The sequence below is a fragment of the Gopherus evgoodei genome, chromosome 16 (genome assembly GCF_007399415.2).
Source record: "Gopherus evgoodei ecotype Sinaloan lineage chromosome 16, rGopEvg1_v1.p, whole genome shotgun sequence".
NCBI lineage: Eukaryota > Metazoa > Chordata > Testudines > Testudinidae > Gopherus > Gopherus evgoodei.
Window position 1 is genome coordinate 16,783,078 of NC_044337.1, and position 27,037 is coordinate 16,810,114.

General features: G+C 45.4%; 2 protein-coding genes across 3 annotated transcripts; both read left to right on the forward strand.

Annotated features, from left to right (window-relative positions):
* The first annotated feature begins 155 nt into the window (after positions 1-155).
* Positions 156-13,950, forward strand: GTF3C5 (general transcription factor IIIC subunit 5). The gene is made up of 11 exons (XM_030535158.1): positions 156-322; positions 1,080-1,299; positions 2,100-2,298; positions 5,232-5,427; positions 6,628-6,732; positions 7,320-7,434; positions 8,667-8,747; positions 9,278-9,375; positions 10,213-10,295; positions 11,853-11,995; positions 12,856-13,950. The coding sequence occupies exons 1-11, from the start codon at positions 176-178 to the stop codon at positions 13,011-13,013; spliced, it is 1,545 nt and encodes a 514-aa protein (XP_030391018.1). The 5' UTR covers positions 156-175; the 3' UTR covers positions 13,014-13,950.
* Positions 13,951-14,045: 95 nt separating this feature from the next.
* CEL (carboxyl ester lipase) lies at positions 14,046-26,645 on the forward strand. Of its 2 annotated transcripts, XM_030535160.1 has the most exons (10): positions 14,046-17,775; positions 18,473-18,595; positions 19,510-19,707; positions 20,368-20,498; positions 21,053-21,160; positions 21,617-21,734; positions 22,932-23,118; positions 24,191-24,394; positions 25,574-25,771; positions 26,246-26,645. In XM_030535160.1, exons 2-10 carry the CDS (start codon positions 18,508-18,510, stop codon positions 26,436-26,438), a joined length of 1,425 nt encoding a protein of 474 aa, XP_030391020.1. In that variant the 5' UTR covers positions 14,046-17,775; positions 18,473-18,507; the 3' UTR covers positions 26,439-26,645. The 2 variants fall into 2 exon arrangements, with proteins under 2 accessions (XP_030391020.1, XP_030391019.1); XM_030535159.1 differs by lacking the exon at positions 14,046-17,775 and having other exon boundaries at positions 17,782-18,595.
* Positions 26,646-27,037: the final 392 nt, after the last annotated feature.

The following is a 27,037-nucleotide window of genomic DNA, read 5'->3' on the forward strand; positions in this document are numbered from 1 at the left end:
AGGGGGCGCTGTTCCCCCACCTCGGCCCCTGGCAGTCTGGCTGGGGACACGTTGTTGTGACAGGAACCGTTCTTCCCCGGAACCTTGGCGCTGCAGCGGCTGGGGGAGCGCATTGGGGGGCGGACCCGAGGAGGTCGCCGACTCAGGGCCCGGAGGCGCGGGCGGCCGGGCGGCGATGGCGGCCGGGGGAGGCGGGGAGCATGGCTCGGCCGTGCTGGAGCTGCCTCGCGGCCCGCGGCTGGTGTGTGTGGAGTACCCGGGCCTGGTGCGCGACGTGGGCAAGATGCTGCAGACTCTGGGGGGAGAAGAGGGGGTGTCCCGGGTAAGGGGGCCCCCGGGTAACCAGGCTTCCTGGGTCAAGGATGCCCGGTGGGAGGGGCTTGTTGGTGGGTTTCCTGGGTGGGGGGTTCCCTGGGTACGGGTCATGTGGGGTAAAGTGGGATGGAACTAAGGGCTTCCCGGGGGAGGGACTGTCCCAGTAAATCCCAGGGAGGGGGTTGGGGTGCGCTGGGGAGCGGGGTGTTCTTGGTAAGGGTTGTCTAGGTTACAGTGAAAAGGGCCCAGAATTTCTTAGAAGGTGCGAGGTGGTCTGGTTAAAGGGACCTCAAGGGGAAGGAGGCTGGGGGCTATCCTAGGGAAGCAGCGGGACAGAGGGAGATGTTGGAGATGTTAACTTCGAGGCGGGGGGAGGAGGGGGTGATGGTGTCTGTCGTGGATAAAGGGAGCCCTGGGAAGAGGGTCTAGAGTTCTGAGTAAGGGTGGATGATCCAGTTCAGAGAGCTCTCTTGCTGTGGGTGATCCCCTCAGATGCATGTTGTGATTAGAGCAGGGGTCAGCTAGGGGTACTAGATAGACTGTATTTGGAGAGAAATGCCCTAAAGAAGAATGTGAGACTCTATGGTTCTGTGGGGTAAAAAGACATGCTCTGGGCTGGTGCCCCATGGAAAGGAGGTGATGGTACTAAGGGAAGATAGGGATAGCATTTTGGTTTGGAGGTGGATGGGGAGGGCATGATGCACAGGAAAATTTTGGAGGGACAAATTTGATGTTGAAAAGTGCTTGTGCTCTTGGTAATGTAGATCTATGCAGACCCTGGAAAAAGGCTCGAGTTGTACTTCCGCCCCAAGGATCCCTACTGCCATCCTGTGTGTGCCAACCGCTTCCCTACCTCTTCCATGCTATTCAAGGTAAAGAGGAAGATCAGGAGGAAGCAGCTGGAAGCTGAAAGAGAAACCCAGGAGGAAGTCAAGTTTGAAATGGAAGTTCTTGGGGTTGTCTCTACTGTTTACAAATTTCAAGGTAGTAATTTGATCTGCCTATGTGTGTGGAGTAGTGACTAGCAGTTCTGGTGGGAAAAGGGCAGTGCTCCCTCTTGCTTGAGTCCGACAAACTGTTTTCAGAAAACCCCTGCATGTCAGCCTCACAACACTGGTATCTAGGGAATTCAATGTGTGACCTGGATTTGGTACCATCCCCCTTCTGTATTGTAACTTGATAACACAAGTCCTCTCTGCTGTTGTATTAGGTTATACTGTAATCCAACATGTTTTATAATGGATGCACCTATGCAGGATAAAGGGGAAAAGTTATATTTTCATGGACAGTAATGTATTATTGTTTTTAACCTTTAGTTAACTGCTTGGCAGGTGTTTAAGATAAAGAAATATAAAGTATTATGCTTGAAAAATGAAAGTAGGACAAGGTTTCCAGAGAGCTTTTATGAATGCACTATCACCAGGATGCTGCTTCCTGAATGTGAATTGTTACCTAGTCGAGGAATCAGCAGCCTTTGGCACTCAGCCCGTCAGGGAAAATCCACTGGCGAGCAGAATGGTTTATTTACCTGTAGCGTCCGTAGGTTTGTCTGATTGCAGCTCCGACTGTCCATGGTTTGCCGTTCCAGGCTGGCTGCTGCTTCCCGCACCCCCTATTGGCCTGGAATGGCGAACCGCGGCCAGTGGGAGCTGCAATTGGCTATTTAACTCAGTGCAGGAATAGCATCTTCCCAGAGGTGTCTGAGGAAAGGAGAACTGGGTACTGTGCAGCATATTATTGTCTCTGATACACACCTTTTTATCTTGACTTTTCCTTCCTCATAGGAATGTCTGATTTCCAGTTCCTGGCAATGCATTCTGGACCTGAGAACAAACAGATCTCTATGTATGACAAGATCTTGATGCTCAAACCAGAAAAGGAGGAATTCTTCAATAGGGAATTACCCCTCTACATCCCCCCACCTATTTTTTCACGTCTGGATACCCCTATAGACTATTTCTATCGGCCAGATGTACAACACCGGTGAGTGCCTTTTCTTATGATGTAGTAAATAGTTACATTGTCTCTTGAATGAATAGATAATAGAAACCCTTTACTGGGCCAGCGTATCACTTATAAAATCTGAATTTTCAAGTTCACTGGGAGGATATCCCTGCTTAATTACCTAAAGAAACCTCTTGTAGTATAACTGACTTGGTTCAGTAGTAAAGGATCTTTCAAAATGGCCTATAAGAAAAATTGAAGGGGTTAGATGATCTTGGGGGTCATTTTGTTTGTATCAGGCAATGATCATGACCAAAGCATAGGATGCTTTTGTTTTGTTTCTTTGTCCAGAGTCTGTCTGTGTAATTGAAATGAGAAAAAAATAGATTTAAAATAACCAATATCCCACTGAGTGTATGTTTTTTAATATGGAATCTGTGCTATTTCAGAGCAGCATTTTAAAATGTTTCAGTCATATGCCTCATCAGAGCAAACTGCTATAACCGATACATGCTTTTGTTATATCTCTTTCCATGTTAGCTTTGTTTGTTTCAATACAATCTGGACAAAAGATTGGAAGGTAGCATGGGCTAAATGAAGCTCTGAAAGTCAAGAGCTCTTCCACTAGCAAGCTTGTGATCTTTGGCAAGTCACTTATTTCTGTTTCCTTATTTTTGTTCTGAAATAACTGAGATCATAATTATGGTCACCTGCACAAAATAGGTCTTACCAGAGTGGAGATAAGGGGTTGCTTAGTTGGGGATTGTGGCCTATTAAGTTGTTTCTGGTTTGAGTTTAGTGGACTTCCTTTGAATTCAGAAAAAAAAAAAAGGCCATTGTCACAGAGATTTAAAAAAAAGGAAGAAATGGGTAGACAGTATACTGTGGGGAAGTAATCCTGCACTAGCCTACTGGGGACTGAATAAAGGAGCCCTGTGGAGAAACCTTGCACTGTGTAAGAGTTTTGGGAAATACAGACTGGTGGATAACACTGCAATCTCGCCTCACTTTGCTTTCAGGCAGTCTCAAAACAACAGGAATAGTCTGTAGTATCCTAGAGAATTGTATGTAAATGTGGTTCTTACTGGAAAAGTATTAATGTGATTTCAAATCTTATTGTGCAGAGGATTTCCATCTTGTAGCATTCAAGGTTCTGAGAAAAAGGAAGGATAGTCAAGGTCATGGTCATGGACTAAGACTTCAGAGATCTGGATTAATTTCTCACTCTGGCACAGACATCCTGTGAGATCTGGGCAAATCACTTGTCTGTGTGCTTCAGTTTCCAATCTGTAAAAGGGGGATAATAGCACTTCCCTACTTCACAGATGTTTGTGAGGAAAAATACATTACCAGCTGTGAGGTGCACTCTCACTACATTGATGAATGCTGTATAAGTACCTTAGATAGGTTTTTCCCATAGAACTATGAAGAGTTATGATCTCACCTTCGTTTACATTTTCCATCCCATGCATTCTCTTCCCTAATAGCCTTCTGTCCACTTTAAATCCAAACTTAAACTATAACAAAAGAAATCTTTTAGGGTTTTTTTGTTTTAAATTTCTACTCTTCTCCCACTGTTGAGATGCAGCTTGAGACTATTTGGCAGCTTCTTTCTCTTTTTCCCCTGCCATAGAAATCTTGGCGGGTAAACTGAGAAATTCCACTTTAATAGCTGCTGTAAAACTTTTTGTTTCATCAAGCGCCCTTGGAGGGCTCCCAAATGAAACTTTGGGTTGAGGATCTGTTGCATCTAGACACAAGAGACAAAATTCCCACTTCTCCCACCCTAGGACTGGGAGTTGGACCCTGCAGGATAATGTGAAGTTGTATCAGTTAGGCCTTTTGGCTGGCTTCCATGTGTTTCCAATGGATTGGAGGTTGATGAAGAGTGGTGCAAGTGCACATGCCAAGTGTTGCTGAGCTGGCATTCACTGGAACTGTTTGCTTCTGTTACTTTGTTTGTTTTGCCATCAATAAAAATGAAATCTGTGATGTCTCCCACGAGAAACATCTTTATTTTTCTCACTATTGTCCTTCATTTGAGCTAAAAAGTGTAAATAAATATAATCAGACTGCAGGATTGAATTTTTAACTGCTCCATTGCCTCACCTCTCTGTGTGTCTGTACTCTTGGTGACTGTAGCAATGGGAACATAGAGTAGATACCCGTGGAAGCTAAGTCTGCCTTTGTGGATTGAAAATTGTGGTTGAGTGATTAACATGTAATGCAGAGGTCCCCAAACTATGGGGCACGCACCCGTGGGGGGCATGGAGGAACATTCAGAGGGGCACAGTGGGCTCATGCCAGCCCCCATGGGGGGAGGGGGTAGAGAGTGCCACGCCGCCCCCAGCTCTGCTCCGGTCCTGCCCCCAGCTGTGGTCCCAGCTCCTGGCCCCGCACCTGTCCCTGGCCCCATCCTCAGTGTGGCTCCGCACCCAGCCACAGGCCTGCCTGTGGCTCCATTCCCACCCTCAGCCATGGCCCCTGGTTGTGGCTCTGTTCCCAGCCCCAGCCCCAGCCCCCTGACCCTGTCTGCATTCCCCTCACCTCCCCTGAGCTGCAGCCCCACTCCTGGCTACAGGGAGGGGGCGGAGACCACTAGTGTAAGGTTTGTTTCAGGTAAAATAAGTACATGGAAGCTCTGTCTTAGGGATATTGGACATGGATCATCGTTTTCTCATTGGAAAAGTGATTCTCAACTTTTTCACTCTGGACCACTCCATAAGAGAGTCTTTAATGGTGACCTGTCTTGGGCTACCCAAATCCACATTTACTTGGGACCCAAATATCTTCCAACCCTAGATCTTGAGAGGCAAAGGGCTAGTTCAGAAATTCTACCTAATGTCATTCCCCAGCACCAGTTTTTCTAGGACCAGAAAATAAACTAAACTTGCACATGTTTCAGTGGAGGCCTCTAAGTGTAAAAGAGAAGGAGGAAGAAAGTACGACACATACTTTGCATTGCTTCTTAGGGAGGGCTACAACAATCCCCAGGTGTCTTGTGAGAACCTGATCGGTCTCAGCAGGGCCCGTCGACCACACAATGCCATTTTTGTGAACTTCGATGATGATGACATCCCGACGAAGCCGCTAGAGCCTGCAGTGCAGACCTGGAAGAAAGCGTGCACCAATCCTGTGGATAAAAAGGTGGAGGAAGAGCTGAGAAAGGTACAGGCCAAATCTTGGGGGAAAGGACTAGGTCACAAACAACTCCAGTGCACAGTGTGTGGGAGAAACTTCACAGGCTGCCTTCAGTAACTTTTGGCTTCCCGGAAAATTGCTGTCTACAAGGATTTATTTTATAGATCTGTGTTTAACGTTATTTACAAGCCTCTGCAAAGGATTCTCAAGACTGATCAAGGTGCCATATTATAAATGTGATGGTGAATGATACAGTGTGGTCTGATCATTAGAGCAGGGAACTGAAAGCCAGACCTCATGGGTTCTGTTTCTATTTCTGCCTCATATGTGCTGTGTAATTTTGTCAGTGTTTTATCCCCCTCTCTGTTTATTGATTTTTAAAATGGGAATGATAACATGGACGTACCTGGTTATAATATTAAATGTTGGCCAAGTCCTTGGAAATCTTGAGGTGTAAGGTGCTACAGAAATATTAGATCCCCAGGATGCTTAAAATTCTCATTACCAAGAGTTTTAGGGTTCTTCATGCTTTTATGAAAATTCTATTGGAAGCAGAAGTAAATACACTGAAGGCTAGGGCATGGCTTAAACCATCAAGGAGAAGCTATAGTTATTCTAAGTTATTTGAAACCTGAACAGCCAGGTGGTACATCCATTACTTTCTTCCACTTCCCCAAGTATTTAAAACATTGAGTTAATTAAGTGATCATAGATGTGAGATGTATGGAATAAAAGTTTGTCAGGAACAACTCCGTTAAAGGCAGTGGATGTCATGTCTGAAACCCTGCCCATAGTTCTGAAAATGTATCCTTTTTGTGTGGCATATATTGTGAAACCATATCTTTCAGTTTGCCTGAGCCTGACCAGCTCAGGCCATTCAGGAGCAAAGCCCGTCTGTTGTACCGAATTTTCCGGTGTGTTTTTGTGGATGGGACAAGTCACTGCCTAGGGACTAAGCTGAGACCACTGTTCATTTTGTGTGCTACCCAAGTCAGTATTTGAACCTGTCTGTTCAGAGATGAAAGGCAAGCTTTTTCCCTCACTGTGCCAACATCCCTTAAATAAGGCTTATTTTTACTTCTCTCTCCATTGCCATCCTGCTGCACTGTAGAAATGTTGCTGACAGCATTTAGTCTGCGCCAAAGGCTATAATAAAAAGCAGATTCAAATTAGGAAATCGAAATTGGCATTAGTAACCCTTACTCTCCACTTTGTATGTTTCTTTAGCTGTTTGAGATTCGTCCGGTCTGGTCTCGGAATGCTGTAAAGGCCAATATCAGTGTCCATCCGGAGAAGCTTAAACTTCTGCTACCGTATTTGGCCTATTATATGGTGAGTTTCTTTGTATACCTGCTGTGTTGCTTGTTCTTATCTGAGGCAGGCTTGGGGGCAAAGGAATGAGAGGACCAGCTGGATGTCTATGGACAATTCCTGGTTATCTGCTGTTCAGATTCCACTGTCTGGTACCCAAAGCTTTGCATTAAATTTCCTTAAGGAGGAGTTCCAACCTTTTTTGGGCGGGGAGGAGAGAGGAGGAAAATCTTGCTTCCAAATGGACCCCACACATAGTTGCCAGTTAAAGCAATGAGCGATGCAGTGGCTTTGTGCTTCTATTGGTTCTGGTCTGCCTTGCTGTTATAGTAACAAATGGTCAAATTGACTATCCATCTGGAAATGCTAGCAGGAGCCTTCAAAAAAAAACTCTGCTGGGAGCTTTGGACTTCATTTCTGAAATCACAAATATTTGCAGCATATAGCCTTTCTTTGCCCAAGGTTAGATGTTAAATGAATGTGTTGGAAGGGAGGAAAAGAGGGAGAGAGAATCTGTAAAATAAATAGTTTGGGGAAACGTAGCGCTCATTAATACTCTGCATCTCTGTACTGTCACTTGTAACCACTCACACTTTGTGCCTGTGCAGCTCACAGGTCCCTGGAGAAGCCTGTGGGTTCGGTATGGGTATGACCCCAGGAAACATCCTGAAGCAAAGATTTATCAAGTCCTGGACTTCAGAATTCGCTGTGGAATGAAATATGGTAAAATGGTCCAAGCGAGACAGACTCTCTCTCTGCCTCCTAGTCAGTCTGTCTCTGCAACTCTTCTATCATCTTTTTCTATTTGTTTTTAAACCCTCAGAGCCTCTTTCCTCAAGCTTTTTGTTTGAAGGAAGGTGCAGGAGAGGAGATCATATTGGTCATTGTTTCTGAATTTCCTTCTCTAGAATCTATGGGGGCATCCAATAACCCAAGTTAGAGGAGCAGGAGGGACTTTTATTTGACCACTGGGCATATTCCAGGCCTAACAAAAAGCTACTCAACTTCCTTCCTCCATATGTTCACAATACAAATGCACCTCAATGGGATATCTTGCTGTCTTCCCTCCCACTCCAGGACTGTTACAATTTCAGAAGAGGGAGACATTTAAAATGCCACCAAAGGGTTTATTTCTTTGTCATTTCTTCCATTTCCAGGAGGGACAAATTGGGTGTTACAAGGATGACTTGTCCATCTGGCCAACTAATGCTGGAGAAGCAATTTCTTTTAAAATAAAACAAAACAACAAAAGATTTAGTGCCACCAGCTGGGAAAGCACATAAGCCTTGTGCAAAATGGAGGAATGTGCATTATGAACTCAAGAATGCATCTGCCTCTTATCTATTCTCATCCACCCTGCAAAAAAAAAAAATCCCATAGTGCCCTATCAGATGCTATAGACAATGTAGTGAGGGTTTATGATTTTTCAGGCTTATGCCATTGTAACATATCTGGGTTGTGTTGTTTTTACCAATTCATTTGGCCTATTTAAGTTTAGTACAGTGCTCAGCTCTGTGCAAAACACCTCATTATATTGCATTTTGGTACATTCGTTTCATATGTTCCCTGTCATAGTTTTAGATCTGAGATGTAAATTTAGGTTTCTCTTTTTGTGTCTGGGGGTTTCATACAATAATGAGAGTGCCTGTTCTTCAAGGATCTCAGAGCTCTTCACAAACTACTAAATCTCTAAGGAGTATTATCCTCATTTTACAGAGGGGGAAATTGAGGTCAATGACCGTACTGTAAGTCAGTGACAGGACACATCTTCCCACCTTTTCATGTTAAATAGCTTTATTTTCCTGATCTTTCTCTCTCTCCATCCCATCAAAATCAACACAGGCTAGTGGTTGGCTCTCCTTTCAAACCCCAATCCAATACCCCATTATAAAAGCTGGAATATTCTGTGGGATGCTGGTCTCTGTTCAAAGACTGTTTTCTTTCTTGGCCTCCAGGTTACGCCCCTAGTGACATACCAGTGAAAGCAAAACGCAGCACATACAATTACAGTCTGCCCATCACTATCAAAAAACCAGGTATGCTGAACAGGCAAAGGAGTTGAAAGGGGCGCGCAGCTTAACTTGGCTTGTTCATTTCATCCTTTCGTTGCTGTTGGTGGGTGAATAGAACTAGTGCAACTTATTTCAGTTGATTATTGGGGTTTCCTTTATCTCAGATTGCAATGTGTATGTCTTTTTAAAACCTGTGGAAGCGTTGCCCTTTGAGGGATGTCTTAACACGTGTCTGGCTGATGGAGCCAGGGGTAATAATGAGAGGTGAGAGATCAGAAATTAGAAAGGAGTCAAGTTGAATGAGGCCATATCAGAAATACGTCCCAATAACTGCAGAAATGGTCTTCCTGCCAATACGGCTGCCAAAAAACGTGGGAGAGAGAATGAAGTTGAGGAATGAAAAATGAACGTTTACACTAACGTTTACTGCGCTGGCTATTTTTCTGCTGCCAACAAAGTTGAAGTGTAGTAGAGAAGCAGCTAAAATCCTATACTATGCCATGAAGTGCAAAATATTCTGCAGTTCAGGAATCTTCTTCCTTTATGTCTTTCAGTAAGTCACACAGTCAATGTGCAGGACCTAAAACATGGGCTGGACCCAGCGAGTACATCTAGTGCAAAAAAACCTGCTTCCAGCAAGTACAAACTTAAAGTAGGTATTACTCTCTCCTACCAAGAGCTCGGAATGGTATGATAGGAGGGGGATCTGTTATGGTTTGTCACTCTTTTGAGGGCAGTGTTGGCTCAGATGGACTGTAGACATTGATACAGATTTTACTTGGAGCTGGACTAGCTAAAAAGAACTCAGCGTAAGCGTAAAAGCTTCTCTCTCTCTCACCAAGAGAAGTTGGTCCAGTAGAAGATATTGCCTCTCTAGCTGTCTTTGTGGTATACTGGGTTTACCTGGAAAGCCAGTAGTCATCCACATCACTGCAAAGTTTGCTGTTGTTTTTATGTCTTTTCTAAGTATGGAAAGTCACACATTCAGCCCTTGCCTTGAATGCGACTTTCATTGCATTCCAGGAAGCAGATTGTGGAGTGCTATGAATAGCAAAAGTCTTAGGCCCATTATGGTGCATTTTCGGATTGCTCTATAGAATCCAGGAAAGCAAAGGAAATAAGGAAACAGGATAGTCTATACTTTCACCGTTTTCCTGTAATGGCAGGTGATTGTGTAACTGTTAATAGGTGTGAACAGCTTTCTCCACAGAACTTTGCTGTGTTAGTTCTGATTGCTGTGGCCAGCAGGTTGCAGTGCAGTTCTGCTGCATCCATACTCTGGCTTTGTCCTCTACTGCACACACTCATATGCTCTCTCTCTCTCATTCTTCCTGTCGGGAACCAAACTCATATAGGTAATGCCTGTATCCTGAAATAGCTCGTAAGGAAGGATCTCTACTGTGTGGCTATGCTGTACTGTTACCCCATGTTTTGGGTGTGGAAATGATTTGCAATGCCCATTGAATCTTTTGTCTTTGTCTCTTTCTAGGACTCCATCTATATCTTCCAGGAAGGAGATCTGCCTCCATATCGACAGATGTTCTATCAGCTCTGTGACTTGAACGTGGACAGGTACTGCACCTAGTTAGCTGGATCTTTTGACCAAGGGAGATTTTGCAGATGCTCAGATGATTGATTGCAAAGGCTGCCATTTGTACCCAACTTCCTATCTTTCTCCTTGACCCTGATACTTAGGAGATTCCTAGTTTCTCCACAGACAGACTTTATGTACATTGGAAATTCCTTGCTAGTAAAGTTGTATGAACTACCAAAATATACTTTCCCAACATGTGTTTTGGGCCTGATCCCAATCCACTGAAATCAGTGGGAAACATCCTATTGACTTCCACAGGATTAGGTTAGGCCTTACTCCCATTGGATAAATATTTAAGCTGCAGAAGGAAAAACAAATTGTCACATAATTCTGGGGAAATGCATTGTTACTTTAGTTTGGATTTTCTTGTACACACAAATACCCTTGTAGATTTAAAGATATACACTGCAAACACTTAATGTAACCAACAACTCGCCATCACATTTAGAAAAGCGTTTAATTTCCAGTCTTATTCCCCTCTTCATTCATAAGCTGCTTATAATGTTGCAGAGGGATAGGGTAGAGCTAGTTGAGGTACTATAGGCAAGTAGAACAAAGCACAGCCAGAGAAACCTACTTGAGAGAAAAATCATGATCTAGTGGTTGAAGCATAGGCCTGGGACTCTTATTGGTTCTGCAGCTGATTTATGCAATCTGTCTGTGCCTCAGTCTTTCCTTCTGTACATTGGAAATAATTTTCTTACCTTACAGGGGTCTAGTGAGTAGAGCTGAGCGAAATTCTGCATTTTCGCCTTGTGGGAAATTCCAATATTTAACAAGTGTTTTCATCTCAGTCTGAGACAAAATGTTGGATTATTGAATTTTTTCACAGAACAAAATAGTCTGAAAAATTTTGATTCTTTATTGTGTAAACCATTTGAACAATACAATTGATTTGAAACAAAATGTTTTGGGTCATTTCACCAAAATGAAATATTCCAACTTGGATTGAATCAACCTGAAATGAAATATCTGGTTTGATTCCCCCCTCCCCCGCCCCCCCCCCCCCAATAAAAAACTGAAAAACTGGCAAAATTTTTCCAGTGAAAATTTTCAGTTTTGCAGAAACTACCTTTTTCTGTGGAAAATTCCCAACAAACTCTACAATTGAGGTCTTATGTTTGTGACATGCTACGAGATCCTTGAAGGGAAGCAGTACAGCCTTTTACTAAATCTTTTTCATGAATGCAACCCTGAATCACTCTGATTTTTCTGGTTGCAGGCCTTCCAGTGACTGAAAACTATAGCAGCAGGAGTTTAAACTTCTGCTAGGGCCACTCATGCTTGACAGGCCATAGGGCAGGGACCAGATGAAGAGCAGTCCACTGACCCTCCAGGTTGGGGGTTGAGTAATAGGCCAACAACATAGCCTCATAAAAAGTTGAGTTATGGAAACACAGCAATGTGGCCGTTCAGTCAAACAGCACAATTCACTGGGATGATGGAGCCTTGTTCGTGCCCTACGTGATATTTGACAGCACAGGAAGGATTCAGATATGGTTGCAGGAGACTGACTTTTCTTGCCCGCTATTTAGCTTACAGAAAATCATCCATCGGAATGACGGCATGGAGACAGAATGCACAGAACGGGATGGATGGTGCCTTCAAAAGACCAGTGATGATCTGAGGGATACCATGTCTCTGATGATAAAGCATATCATCAGATCCACAAGACCCGGTAAGGATGGCTCTGGGGTTTTGAGCATTGGAGAGTACGTTATAAAAAACATTTCCATACACTATGGGGCATGTTGTTAGGAGCAGTTGAGTCACAGGGTTGTGCTTTGCAGTGGAGCAGTGAACTTGTCTGTTCATTTCCTGCTGTAGATCCCCTTCTTTTGTGGTAGGAGACTCAGTCTGCCTGGTTAGATGTAGGTGCTAGATCCCCTGGTTTGTCACATACAATGTTATTGTGATGTCATCAACCTGGATACCTGCAGGACACCTGCTCTTCTTAAAGCAGCACTTGTTAGGCCATTAGAGAAAGACCTAAAACTCTATGGGACTGGGAAAATGTAACTCGATTTTGTCATCTGAACACCAGCAAAGTGAATGGAGGCATGCGAGTATGAAATAGTTGCGGGTAAGAACCTCCCAGCTTTGCCTTCCTAATGTCATAGTTTCTAGGTTTTAAATGTCTTCGTTCCATGATACTCTTGGCACCAATTTGAGCAACTATAAAAACATGAGCATCTGGTTCTTTTCATTGATGTGTTTAATTTAATAACATACTGTAATAGAGCAAGGACAGGAGAGGAAATTCTCTTGTCATGGTCCTGGGCCAAACCAATATCCCAAGGAACTAGGTTAGTTTCAGTTGGAATAAGATGCACGATCGCTCTAAATGCAAAACCTCCTGGCACAGGAAAACGGCTTTTGTTTGAGTTTTGATTTGGTTTCATTAAGGTGCCTGACTAACTGTGATCTGCACTTTTACATCTTCTGGCTGGCTGTTAATCTTATCTTTAAACACATCCTTGGTTTTAGCGAGGAGGGAAGTAATGTTGACATCTTTTCTTCTCTCTCTTTCTGACTAAGCTCTGTTTTCGAGTACGTTGAACGCTGAAGATGGCAAAGAACGGCTGACGTATGACTCTGGAGAAGAGGAGGAGGAGGAGGAAGATGAAGAGGAGGACTTCAAGCCTTCTGATGGGAGTGAGAATGAAATGGAAACAGAGATCCTGGACTATGTGTGACACAGTGAGCGAGCAGGATGAGGCTGCAAAGGGGCTTTTGTTCATTGAGCCCTGGGGGATATGGAATCATGACCAGGCTTTTGGGAAGATGCTAACTAGACACATGGCACTGGATATGGTGCTAGCAGTTGTGCTTAGTGCACTGAAGGCACAGGTGCTAAAGATCATGATTGCACAGTGTTGGGGTGACAGGCATTTGTAAAGATGGCATTGTGGGGATGCTGGCCCATTGCCAATCCCAGGCAACATGCATGGCTGGCATTTACTATGGCAGTTTTTCTGGTCAGAGTGGAGCTAGTTGGGATTTCACTTGCTTTGGTTCTCTTGGCCATTAGATTGTTGTGTTTAATTTCCCTTCCCGCCCTGTGCTTACAAACTGCAACATCTGATCTCATCATTAAAGAGATCTATACTTCCCTTTGAGACAATATAGGTGTTCCTATGACAGCCACTGAGAGGGAATGTTGGTATACTGTCTCCTCTTACCAGAAATTTAGAGCCTCTTCATCCTTGCTAGCTCTGATATGTCAGAGACTTCAACAAGTGCTGAATCCAACCCAGATCAGAGGTGTTCCACTGGCCTCTTGAGCCCAAAGTGTTAACCTTTAATTAGAACCATTGCAAGGAATGAGTGAAGGTCACACAATTCTAAACCTGGCATCTGGGTCAGTGGGAAAAACTTCAAACAAAATTAATTCTGTGTCGAGAACTGCATGAACAAGGTCATTGCTGATTCTTAATCGAGAGGCTCTGAAGAGGGGCATTCGGGCTGGCTTAAATCAAATGTGGAGTCTATCCAATGGGACATGTGCAGGTATCTGTAATAATTTTGTATATGCATGAGAAGCAAACAATTTCTCTCGGGGAAAGTCCAGCTCCCCATGAAGCATAACCCCTTGTCTATTTTTCTAATAAAAAAATCTTCCTTTTTCCAACACCACATTCTTTCATGGATTTCTGGGTAGATATACATAGTACAGCTGAATCCCCAAAATGATTTTGAGTCAACAAACATTTTGGTAAACTGGACAATCAGTAGGTAAGTGATTCTGATTTGAGAATTTTAACTAAGAATTGGATTAAAAGAGTTCATCTAAACTGACTTTTACTTGGTGGTCAGATATTAACTGAGACAAAGATCTAGGTCAGACTGGTAATTCACTTGAAGTAAGGAGAAAAACCCGAACTAGATTTCTGTGTTTGTTCTTCCCTGTAAAATGCACTGATCGGGTTCACAGCCTGAGTTTGATGGGTGAAAACAAGAGAGAAGTTCAGGAAGGCACACCATGCCTCGCAGTTGCCTTTTGCTCTTCTGAGTGGGAATAAAATATTTTGTACATTGACTGCATCTTCTGCATTCAGTTAGCTTGAGAAGTTGGAAAGAAAAGCAGTAAGAAGGAACTCAGATTAGAAGAGACTGCCATGACAGTGAGTAATTCGCTTCTCCATGATGATGTATGTTGTCCCTGCCAGCCAATGTACTCCCACAACTTTGCAGTCATCAAACAGCTTTTGATTCTGCTCATCAAGAGAGAGTAGGGGGACAGAAACACAAAGCTTCAGATGCTTGGAGGCTCGGACCTCTAGCCATGAACATGCTGTTGCTTGCTGAATTTCTGGCCTTCTATCATAGAAATCAAAGATCTCTTGGGACCTACTGAGTCTTACATTCTCCAGTTCCTAATCGGTGCAAGATTGTTGCCTGCCTGCTAATGCATGGTTGAGCCTAACTTTAAATGTAACGTACATGGGGCCTTCTTAGGGAGTCTTTCCCCTTCCCCCATAGAACTGTTATAGACATGGAACTCATGAAAAGGTTGGCTTCCAGCCCATTACAGCAACAGCTGGAGGTCTCTCACACTCTAGTGCCAGTTATCTACATTTTCAACCATGAAATGAAAGATCTGGCTGCAGCCAGGTGAATTGCAGGTGTGTGCAGTCTCCACTGGTGCACACGGCAGTTAGATGGGCGTTACGCAGAGCTGCGTGGGCGTATGCCAGTATCTGCACTCCTATACAGTATATATAGGCATACATGCTGGGCCAGGTTTGTCCAGCACGCATCATGGGTCATTGGGAGGTTCTTTGCTTTGCCCTAGCATGCTACCTTGGGGTAGCAAGGGCTACAACAGTAAGTATGAGATAGTTCATTGATGCATAACAGTCAATGTAAAGGTAAATGGCTTTAAAGTGAAAATAGGCTGCTTGGTTAGAAGAAAAATGTGCTTTTAAGGTTTTGTATGCCCATAGCTAGATGAGAAAACATCTGTTGTAGCTATTTTGGATAGTTATCTAAGACTTCTATTAAAGGTGACCTGCAAAAGGGGGGAAAGGACTTTGTCCCCTTGCTGCTTTATAGTATATGAAGGGCTCCAACCCATTTTTCTGTTCCTTTGCAGTTCTTCTTTAATGTACATCTCATTGCCTACTACCTCCCCGATAGAAACCATCATCTGCAGCACGCCACTTTCTGCTTTTTCTTTCTTCCTCTTCGTTTTTCTGGGTAAGGAAAGAGGAATCTATTAAGTGTGGAAACCTTGTTGGTTCTGCAACATAAAGGTTGCAAATCTGAATGCACACCTATTTAGGAAATACTCATTTTAACATTCCAATAGAAACTTTACACCTATTTTATATAGAGTTCTACATTTAGCCATTGAAAATACTATTAAGGGGTATGTCTGGGTGATTCATTGTTGCCATTAGAACCTTAATGTTTGCACTTCCTGATTCATGAATTCAAATTTGCAACTTCCCTGTTGTACTAACATGGATTTTGCATTTTTTTCCCCTTTTGACCAAGATTTAAAGAACAGAAACAACTTTATCTGTAACACTATAGTATTGTTCAATACTGATTTACGCAAGTCAGTATCTTTGAAATGTTTCCACTTATAGAGATACCAAAAATATACCTGGAGCACTGTGGAGTTAATCAATAGTTGCAGGCAACAATATAATAAAACAAACTCTTTTTTTTATTTGCAATGTACTTTAAAATATATCTTCTCAAACATACCGTTGATCCTGCATGCATTCTTAGTGCATCCAAAACTCATTGAAATGAGTGGAAATTTTGGGTGTGTCAGGCATTTAGGTTCAGGCACAATGTAACTATTCCACAGTGGTTTGTTTTTAATTATCATCTGTTTTAATTTTGTATTTAATTTTGCTGCCGATTTTTTTTATAAAACAAATGGAATCTTTCCCACCAATTGCCTACGTCAGTAGCTGACCAGACCTTAAATCAACTTTCAGCACAGTGAACCACTTAGATACAGGTGAGATGATATGTGGAAAGCTCCAACCCAAATAGAGCATTTTTGAGAAAATTTTGATCAAGTGCACAGAACGGGCTGCTTACAATGGTATCGGAGTTGAAGCATGCCTTGTGTGATATATCTAGAATCAAATACAAGTAAAATCCGTTACAACTTATTCTTCGGTATTATGCATTCATTGGGGACAAATTTTCTGTTCTCTCAACTCCTTTGTACTGTTTTGTGAATTCGGGAAAGCGATGGAATTGTGGGGCAACTTGCAGAGTAGCTGCATAAGGGATATTCCACTTCCTGTGGGTGGCAGAGCCCTGTCTTACGGTCTTCCCACAGGAGTTTGAATGGGCATGTTAGGAAGGGAAGTGAGGGACAAGGAAGCAGTCCTGCAAACTGTTGATCCACTGGCATCAACAGATGTGTACTGGTGGGTTGTGGTTAAGTAGAAAGGCAGAGTAGCAAGGGGCTGGTTTTGTTTTTAACTTTGGATGAGGTAAGTAATGGAAATGGGAAATTCCAGCTACTGAGTGCAGACAGCTAACGTGTACCCAGAGAGTTTGAATGGGACTAGCCTTTGTTTCTCTCGCCAACGCTCATCTTCCCCTTACTGGTATCTGTGTAGCTTTCATCCAGTGAAACAAGAGCCATCCAGCTTTCTCCTCCCTGCTGTGTCTCCCTGAGCACCTCATGCCTCCTCAGTAATGCTGAAGGGTAGGAATTATTCTTCTGTACAGCTTCTGGCCGGATACTGGGGAGCCCATTGTGATAATTTTGGCAGCAAGTGGTGGCAAATATTTCTCTTTTGCATCTCATCTGTTTATATCTTGACTGTCGGATTTTCTGCGGAGTAATTTAAGGTCCAGTTCTGTTTATGAGTCAACCTCACTTCTCCCGTAGCCCTTGAAGTGGCCAGTTGGGGTAAGTCTGATACTTAAGCTCCATTGAGAATGTTGATATTCAAGGGGATCTGGGTGTCTGACTCTCTCTTAAACTTCATTAAAAATCTCAACCCTTGTGAATAAAAGACTCGTGTTGCACAGGCTATCTTCAGTATTGCATGAAAACATTTAAGTTCAAAAATTTCTTACTGGAACTCCCCCTCCTTCATCACAGGTGGTCATTAATTTTATGAAGTTTTCAGAGGATGCTGTTTCAATTGATGTAAAATAAGTCTGGTTAGGAACACCGCTACTGTGGAAACATGCTGTTTTCATAGCGAATGCATCTTAGGGCTGAATGATTGGAGAGGTTTGTGTTCCTGCTGTGAATTCTGCCTATCTATCTACGTTCACGGGAAGGTGTTTGCTTCCCTTCTCTCCTCTTGTCATGTGTTTAGCTGGGCACAGTATACACTGAAGGAGGTTTTGTTGAGGGCGTCAATGAAAAACTGAGTCTCTTCGGTGACTATGTCGATATCTTCAGAGGAATCCCTTTTGCTGCTCCTCCAAAGCGTTTTGAAGACCCTCAACAACATCCTGGCTGGGATGGTAAGACACACATTTAGAATGTTTTGTTTTCTGCCCTCACCCCGAGAACATTTTAATTCTCATACCATTTTGGAAGCCTGGTTTGTTTTCCCAATACTGCATTAGCCATCTTGCTGAGTTTCACAGAGGCCTCCTCTGAGAGAGGCTCTAGCTTTCATACCCCTTCAGGTCAATGGTGGCTGCCAATGATTTTATCTAGGGATATATTTTACTCCACCTCATGATCATCATGAAGTCCTGCTCCCCTTCTCCCTGGCATACCTTGCCCTTGCGGTAACATACAGCATTTTCATTCAGGTGATCAGCTGGGCAGGTTGTTGCGTGCAGGAGCTGGGTCCGGTGTTGCTTTCATTCGCTAAGTGAATGTCACTAAGATGTTCGCTGGGCTGTTAGAAGGGATGATGATTGTAGACAGAAACTCTCTGGGTGGAAGTGCCAGGACAGAGCTAGGCACCTGCAGATTCTGTGGCCACAATTCCCAAGGTTTCCTGAAGTTTCAAGTGGTCATAGCTTCTGCAGTCTCGTGGGTATGAGGCGGCCAGTTAGAAAGGGGAAAGGGTGTGTCTCATCACAGCTGTTTTGCTAGTTGGAAAATGCCTTGGCAGTGAGTGAGGGACGGGAACAGGACCTGAGTCGCAGGCTTGCAGGATGGAGCCGAGGATTCTGAAGTGGGATGTTATTTTCTCTCACCTTGTAGGTACACTGAAGGCCAAGGAGTACAAAAACCGTTGCATGCAGGTCACGCTAACCCAAACCGGTACTCGTGGGAGCGAGGACTGTCTTTATCTGAACATCTGGATCCCTCAAGACAAGAAAGGAGGTACAGGCTTGATGGTAGCATGAGGCAATTAGGAAGAAGGTTCTCTGCAGGCCTGAGCAGCTCTGTGTTTGGCTCCAGGGCCGGTGCTACCATTTAGGCAACCTAGGCAATGGCCTAGGGCGCCAGAATTTTTGGGTGGCGCTATTTTGCTGCGGGGGGGGCGGCACGCAGGTCCAGTGGACCTACCGCGGTCATGCCGGCGGATGGTCCGCTGCTGGAAAGACTCCGGTGGAGCTGCCACAGTCACTTCGGCGGACAGTGCGCTGGTCTAAAGGCTCTGGCAGACCTACTGCAGTCATGCCTGCGGCAGCTCCACCGGAGCCTTTCCAGCAGCAGACTGTCTGCTGGCATGACTGCAGTAGGTCCACTGGACCCGTGGGGGGTGGCAAAATGGACGTCCGCCTAGGGTGTCAGAAACCCTGGCGCCGCTCCTGTTGGCTGCCCATCTCTGACAGACTCCCCTGGGGCTGGCAGTCTGCAGTAATGTATTCTCCCCAACTCCATGGGCAGCAGTGGACTCCTCGCGTTATGGCAGCTGCAGCCCCCCCTTCTCTTGCAAAGCACTGTTTCTCTGGGGAAATGACCCTCCCTGCAGGCTCTCGGAGGATGGATGGTGATACTTGAGACACCACTGAACCCGTTGCCATGGAGAGCTTGTGCTTTTCTTGGCGAGTTGGGACCGGAGTTCCATGCTGGGTATCTCTTCTGCACTGTATTGCTGCCCCAGGCTTTTTTAGCCCTGACAGAGCAAAGTAGCTGAGTCCTAAGTCTATTGTCATGATGAATCATCTGCCTGTGTCTATAGTCAAGTGGACCTGGAGGCAGATGTTTCTATATTCACCCAAGAGATTGGCTTATGCCTGAGTGAGGCGGCTTTTGTCTGACTCTGTGCGGTGTCTGTCTCCCCCCTGCAGTGTCCACAAATCTGCCGGTGATGATATGGATCTATGGAGGGGCATTCCTCCTGGGAGGCGGGCAGGGCGCTAACTTCCTCAATAACTACCTCTACGATGGCCAGGAGATCGCAGTGCGAGGAAAGGTCATCGTGGTGACCTTCAACTACCGAGTGGGACCGCTGGGGTTCCTCAGCACGGGGGATGCCAGTGTTCCAGGTATGGCAGCTGCTTCACTTTGCTCCAGAGACCTCCACTCTGCCCCCTTCCCTCCACCTCTGCTCATGCTAGGGTATCTCCTGCCACCACGCTCCCCTCACACATCATATTGAGCTCTCTCATGTCCTGCTCCCTCCCCCCCCCCCACGCATGGCAGGGTGCCTGCTTCACTCTGCATTGGCGGGAGTGTGGCAAAAGGGATCGATCTCAAGGGATGAGAGGGCCCGAGTTTATACGTGGAGCAGAGGCTGCGAGTGGATTGGGTATGTGAGGCACGGCTGGTGTTGGTTAGATGGGTTGGGTACATACCCAACAGGCTTTCCGCCCCTAGCACATCTTGTCTCTCCTATCTGACCAGACGGTTAGCAGAGTTAAGATACTGCAGTGATTTCTGTGATAGCTGGAGATAATGCCTGCCAGCACGAGACGTTGGCTTCACTTCCGTGTGTGGCACGAGGACAGCAGAGTGTTGAGAGGAAAAAAGCCCTTGTCTGAATGCACAGCTTCACAAAACATATAGACAGGAGTTCAGGAACCAGGAACTCCTGAGTTCTAACCCCAGCTTTGATACATAGTGGAGCTGGGGGTGTGGAGCAGGGAGGGCTTTGAGCCTCACTGCTTCAACTCTCCTCCTTGAAATGTACGTCTTCCCTTGGCCAGGTAACTACGGACTAAAGGACCAGCACATGGCCATCGCGTGGGTGAAGAGAAACATCAAGGCCTTCGGGGGCGACCCAGAAAACATCACCATCTTCGGGGAGTCGGCCGGCGCTGTCAGCGTCTCGTTACAGGTGTGCAATTGCCGCTGGGCCGTCATGGGGTTCCTTTTCCCCTCTGTTTTGTGAATGGTTGAAACTGCTCCATCACAGCTGCAGATGCTGTCCTGGCAGGGCAGTAGGGCCAGCCCCAGTGGGTTAATTAACATCCTGTTTTGACCAGCCCACTCTGCATAGAGAAAGTAATTGTTTTCGACACAACTGCGCTCTCAGCTTTGATTTAGAAATGCCCTTTCTAAAGCCTCCAGATCTGGAGGGTGCTGCTTTCCCAAGCAAGGTTCCCCTGCTATAACAGCATCTCTTTATCTTCAGCCCCATTTCTGTTCTCCTATAGGGGTCCGTGTACTGCCCTACCGGCTCTGTATCTGAGCACCTTAGTTGCCTGATGTTTTAGAAGATTGAGTCCCTGAGACCCTGTAATACATTGAGACTTGAAAAGAGCTAACGACTTTTCTGAGCCTCCTGTAAAGCCAGGGTGGGGCCTGGAGCTCTCTGCCACACCAGAATACAGAAGGATCTTTTCAGGACTTGATACCAAATAACCTTCCTGTTCCTTTTCCGTGTTGCAGACTCTATCGCCGTACAACAAGGGGCTGATCAAACGAGCCATCAGCCAAAGCGGAGTCGGCCTGTGCACCTGGGCTATCCAGGAGAACCCTCTCTTCTGGGCTACCAAGGTAAAGTGGACTTCAGAAGTAGGGCAGTGTCCTGAGGCAAGAGTTTCCCAGGGTCTTTGTCAGACTTGAGCCTGGGAGAAGCTGCACAATAGTTACAGCTCCAGGAGGACAAATGGTGCTCTAGTTATCCAAGCCCTTTGGATTCAGAGAGACACTGATACTGCCAAGCTGAGGCCCGCTGTCCTGGCCAGACTTCCTGCAGTTAAAGGTCTGTCTTGCATGTGAAACACTGAGGGTGATTTAATAAGTAAGAGCAGGAGCAAAATTAAAAAAAAAAGTGTTCAGAGCGTGAGAATACTCCATAGAGATGGAGATTTTCAAACAAAATCCTCTAGGATTAAAAAGAAACTCCCCCTTTCCCAATGGGTATTAGTTCAGTGCTAATTCCTGGCTGGTTGTGCCAACAATGGCTCTAGGTGTAACTCCATCGTGGTTTCTCTCGCTCATGTCCTGCAGGTTGCAGAGAAGGTGGGCTGCCCTACCGATGACACCACGGCCTTGGGCAACTGCCTTCGGGTCACCGACCCCCAGGCTGTGACGCTGGCCTACCACCTGGAGATGGTCAACCTGCCATGTGAGTTGGTGGGTGCTAGCAGGATGGGAACCAGGGTGCTGTATGTTGCGTGCCCCAGTCAGTGAGCAGATGGGATATTACGACAATCATTCAGTAAGGGAAGATGTCAGCCCCCAGCCCAATAAAGTACATTTTGTATTGACTGGGCTTGATCATGCTGGAAAAGATGCCTCTCTCTTTAGCACAGTGGAGTTGCACTACCCAGGTAGCCATGGCCTGGCTTAACACAACCTCTGTGTCTCTTGGAGGCAGCTGTCCTCACCCACTCTTTATATCCTGTGAGAGCAGAACGCAGGAGCAATGCTAAAAATTGGCAAAGAATCCTGTGGCACCTTATAGACTAACAGACGTTTTGGAGCATGAGCTTTCGTGGGTGAATACCCACTTCCTGAGATGCATGCATCTCAGGAAGTGGGTATTCACCCACGAAAGCTCATGCTTCAAAACGTCTGTTAGTCTATAAGGTGCCACAGGATTCTTTGCTGCTTTTACAGATCCAGACTAACATGGCTACCCTCTGATACATGCTAAAAATTGTCACTGTGCTGCAATTTTCAGTCAGGCCACTAGGTGGGGCGTAGGAACCAGCAAGACCCACTCCCAGTACAGCTGGTGGGGAAATGTTGTTTGCCAATTCAGTGAATACAGGACTAGCTTTTCACAGGAATCTTTGCTAGCCCGCTGTCCCCACCGCTGCTGCTGTTTGCACTGTAGCCCCATGTCAGAATCCTCTGCTGGCAGCTGGTTAAAACGTCTGGAACGAATAGAGGAGCTTTTGCTCAGGAGCAAGCCCTGCTCTTCTGTAGCCTTGGCTGGGCAAGTTAGCTGACTTTCTGACGCTGGTCTGACCGATGATGTCCGCTGTTTGGCCCTCCCTTTGCCAGCTTGTCTGTGATATTTGGCTAAAGTCTGTCTTGCACTATATACTGTATATAGCCTGAAGCTCCCTGTGCAAGGCAGCCATAGGGTGTGCTAGGTGAGAGGTCTATAGTATATACACCTACCTTCCGCTATGTAACGGGGAAGTTCTGGCCCCTCTGAAGTCAGTGGCAAGGCTCTCAATAGGGCCAGGATATCATCAAACTTGTTCACCCAGAAGCTCCCTGTGCAAAGCAGCTGCAGGCCATGCTAGGCAAGAGGGCTGTTGGCTCCTCTCCTAGATGCATAGTGGATTTCGCTTTCTCTTCCCTCCTGCAGATCCTATAGTCCATTACCTAGCTTTCACTCCTGTGGTTGATGGAGATTTCCTTCCAGACCGGCCAGAAAATCTCTTTGCTAATGCTGCAGACATTGACTACATTGCGGGCACAAACAACATGGATGGGCACCTCTTCGCTGGCATTGACATGCCTGCTATCAACCGCCCGCTTGTGAAGATCACAGCGTAAGTAGCAGCCGCCCTTAATGGCGTAGCCGGGGAAAGGAAAAGCAAGTTGGGCTTTTGTAGAAAAGAGGACAACCAATGAGTAGAGCACTTGAGGACTGGCAGTGGCTTGGGCACTGTCAGTAGCATTACCGATCCCAGAGATCAGGGCTTCTCAAACTGGGGGTCTTAAGGTTATTGCTTGTGGGGGAGTGGGAGCTGTCAGCCTCCACCCCAATAGTGTTATATTTAATAGTGTTAAATATAAAAGTGTTAGTGGGGGGGGGTCACACTCATAGGCTTACTGTGTGAAAGGGGTCACCTATACAAGAGGTTGAGAACTGCTGTAGATCAGACCTAGACCAAAATAGCACCTGTTTAGGGCCAGTTTTGCTCCTGCCAGGTGAAAGGCCTCGGCCAAGGCTGATGTGGCATATGACTGCAATGGCAGAGAGGAGTTTCCAAGAACCAGCCTGGATCTTGGCCTCTTGTACCATTTAGCTAGGGGCTTAGAAAGGAGAACTCACCTTTTGCTCCAGCTTTCAAACAAACAGTGTGGCTTCTCCCCACCCCCCAATCTGGGTGGGGGCTTTTAGGTCCTTCACCTGTCAGACATCCTGCATTCTAGAAAGTGACAGTTTCTTGGCTTCACAAGTAGAGTGTTAAGAACAGGGCTGCCTCAGCTGGCAACAGTTATACCAAGTCACTGGGCACAAGGATCGCTAGAGAGTAGCATTCTAGAAGGCTCCAATGCCCCCTGGCTCCTTCCTGCTCTTTGTGACTAGAAAAGGGATTGAAAATTGAGAAGCTGAATCCCTCTGAGCCAGGAACTGAACCTAGGCAGGGCTGGAAGTGACAGTCTGATTCACTGGCTACACCAAGCTTAGCTTCCAGCTGTCTTCCCAGGCTGCAAGCCTTGCCGAAGGTGAGCTACCAGTTGTGAGTCACAGGATGATGGTAACCTGCAGTCACCCCTGAGCTGGGACTTAAACTGGCAGCCTACTGCCTGAAAACATCATATCTCTGTCACCACGATCTATTGATAGGAGCTCAGAGCCAGTGCCTAGCTGTTAGATGTTTTGTGTCCTTTCAGAGAGGAGGTCTATAACTTGGTGCGGGGGCTGACTCTGCAGAAGGGAGTGCGGGGAGCAAATGCCACTTTTTCCCTCTACACCCAGTTGTGGAATGATAACCCTGACCAGGAGGTCATGAAAAGGACAGTGGTAGACCTGGAGACCGACTACATCTTCCTGATTCCCACGCAGCAGACGCTTGCTCTGCATAATGCGAATGCCAGGTGAGTCTGGGAGGAGTTGTGGTGGGCCTGGAGGCAGAGTACAGTGATTCAACTACTTTCCTCATGGTTTAAATCAGCAAACTGCAAGCCTTCATTTGAATCTTCTTTTGCACTTTTTCCTAAAGAAAGGTTGATCGGCAGTGCTTGGTACCCACTCAGCCACGTTGAATTGTACCAAATTCTATGTAAAGGTTCTCTTGCTCCTAGGTGGTTACACCATACCGCTGTACAGTCATGTAAGCAAAAATACAGCTTAACAGGCCTAGTTATTCAGATTCTTCATTTTTACTTTAGAAAATGGTGACTAATGCATTTATTGACTAGATGAATATTTGTACCTGTGTCAAGCTGCATTTGGATGGAAACTGAAATGTAATTAAATGCACAAAACCAGGATTTAAATTTTTTTAGTTAAATAAGCTACTGTAAATGGGCTAGATATTTTTCTTATGTCAGTATATGAAAACATCTTTTGTATTTAAAAGTTTTTTTTAAAGGAAGTATCAAGTGTAGTGAGTGAAGGGAACTGATTATTGCTGGTCACTGTTGTCTTTCAAAAGTTTAGGCTTCATCCTCTCATCTCATTTTTAGTCATACAGGAAAACAAGTTCAACTTGGATTGAGCTAGTCCTTGAGCTGTACTAGCTGAATAAAGATTTCTTTTTTCCATTTAATTCTGTACCTGCAGAAAAGGCTATTACTGTGTCAAAACCTGGTTTAGCCCTGCACCTGACTCTGGTTGCAGTGCTCAGCCAGTGACTTGCAGCAGTTTGATTTCCTTTAAAACATTAGTAGCAAATATCTACTGCTTAGTAGTCTTTATATCATTTAAATGATTAATAATTATAGTAAATTTAAGCCTTAATGTTGTGTCTTCATTTCAGAATAGTTTTTTTTTCCTATTTAAAACTAAACCTACTTTTTAAAAACCATTGATTTTTATGCACCCTAGAGGTAGGTTGTTTTAAAAAAAAATTGTATAGTTGAAGTCAAGGTGGTGACAATAAAACAGAACGGCAGGTTTTGGTAAGATTTTAACCTGACAGTGCCTGTGGCTGCATGTATCTTGCAAGACCAAACCTCTTCCAGTGCCAATATTATCGGTCTGGCTTTGTGCATGGAGAGTGATGCTGGTGCATGTCCTCTTCACTTGCTGAGAGTCTATTTTGGTTTGTGCAGGAATGCCAAGACTTACTCCTACGTGTTCTCCCAGCCTTCTCGAATGCCTGTGTACCCCAGCTGGGTAGGGGCAGACCACGCCGATGACCTTCAGTACGTCTTTGGGAAACCCTTCAGCACCCCGCTGGGCTACTGGCCTAAGCACAGGACCGTTTCAAAGGCCTTGATTGCTTATTGGACCAACTTTGCTAGAACCGGGTAAGGAGCTCAGGCTGTGTGGGGCAGAAGTCGAAGGAGCAGTCTTCCCCCAACTCCTGTTAGCCGCAGCACCCACCCACATGTAGATCCTCCTAGAGCAAAGATTGCACTAGGTCCACCTGCTCTAGCGAAACAGCAAACACACTGAATTGCGATCTTCAGTTGAACATGATGTTCTAGTATAAACCTGGGTGTGCATGGTGGCAATTCACTGTGCTAACACTCATCGCCCAGCCATTAACTCCTTAATCTGCCCAGCAGCCCTGTGACAGCTAAGCCCAAGGTATGCAAGTGCCTATGCCCAAGTTCCTCACTCTTAGACTGTTGTTCACGTTCATGAGTGCAGGCAAGTGCTTCCCTCTCCCAGGATTATGGACCATTAGAAAGGGTGACCTGGGTGAAACCCTAGAGGCTGGGTGCAGCTACTGGGGGAGCTCTGCATTTAATACCAGCTGTTTTGTCTGCTTTTTTCAGTGACCCCAACAAAGGGGAGTCTACGGTGCCCATAGGGTGGGTACCCTACACGCGGGAGGAGGGCTACTACCTTGAAATCAACAGTGACATCAACTATGATTCGGTGAAGCAAAGTCTGAGAGCTTCCTATGTGCAGTTCTGGAATACGATCTACCAGAGCCTGCCTGATGTTCCTTCCACTTTCCTGGACTAGAGCCAGGCCAACCAACCAATTCTGTAAACAAACAAACTAGCCCAATTCTGATTAAAGGCTAGTTTCTGGCTGTGCCTCGTGGCCTCTTCCAATCTACTTACTGCAACAGAATTTTCCATAAGAATATTAAGAGCTGGAGTCAAATGTACTGGGCAGTTTTGTTCTGTGAAAAACAAAATATATACCTGGTGGTCTCTGTTGCACGGAGCTATTCATCAAACCTGGCCTAGTATATTGCTCTTCGTGTGAAGGTCAAACCTGGCACTGAGCTGCTTGAAATGGGGGTCTTTCATGCAGGTGTTACTGACAATCCTCAGCAACAGAAGAGCTCTGTTTAGAAAGCTGGCTGCTGCCCTGCACCAGATGAGATCAGTTCACTAATCTACTTGGCCCTAAGCCTTCACGTAGACATGATACTAACCCTACTAAAATCTCTATTGCCATACTAACTAGGTATTTAGCCCTGTTTTACAAATGGGGAACTGGGGCCCAGCATGTTGCTGACTTACCCCCGAACGTGGGAGAACTACAAGCAGCTGTCAGGTCCTGACCATCCTCCTTTGCTCTTGGTGCTGGATTCAGAGGCCTAATGCAATGGC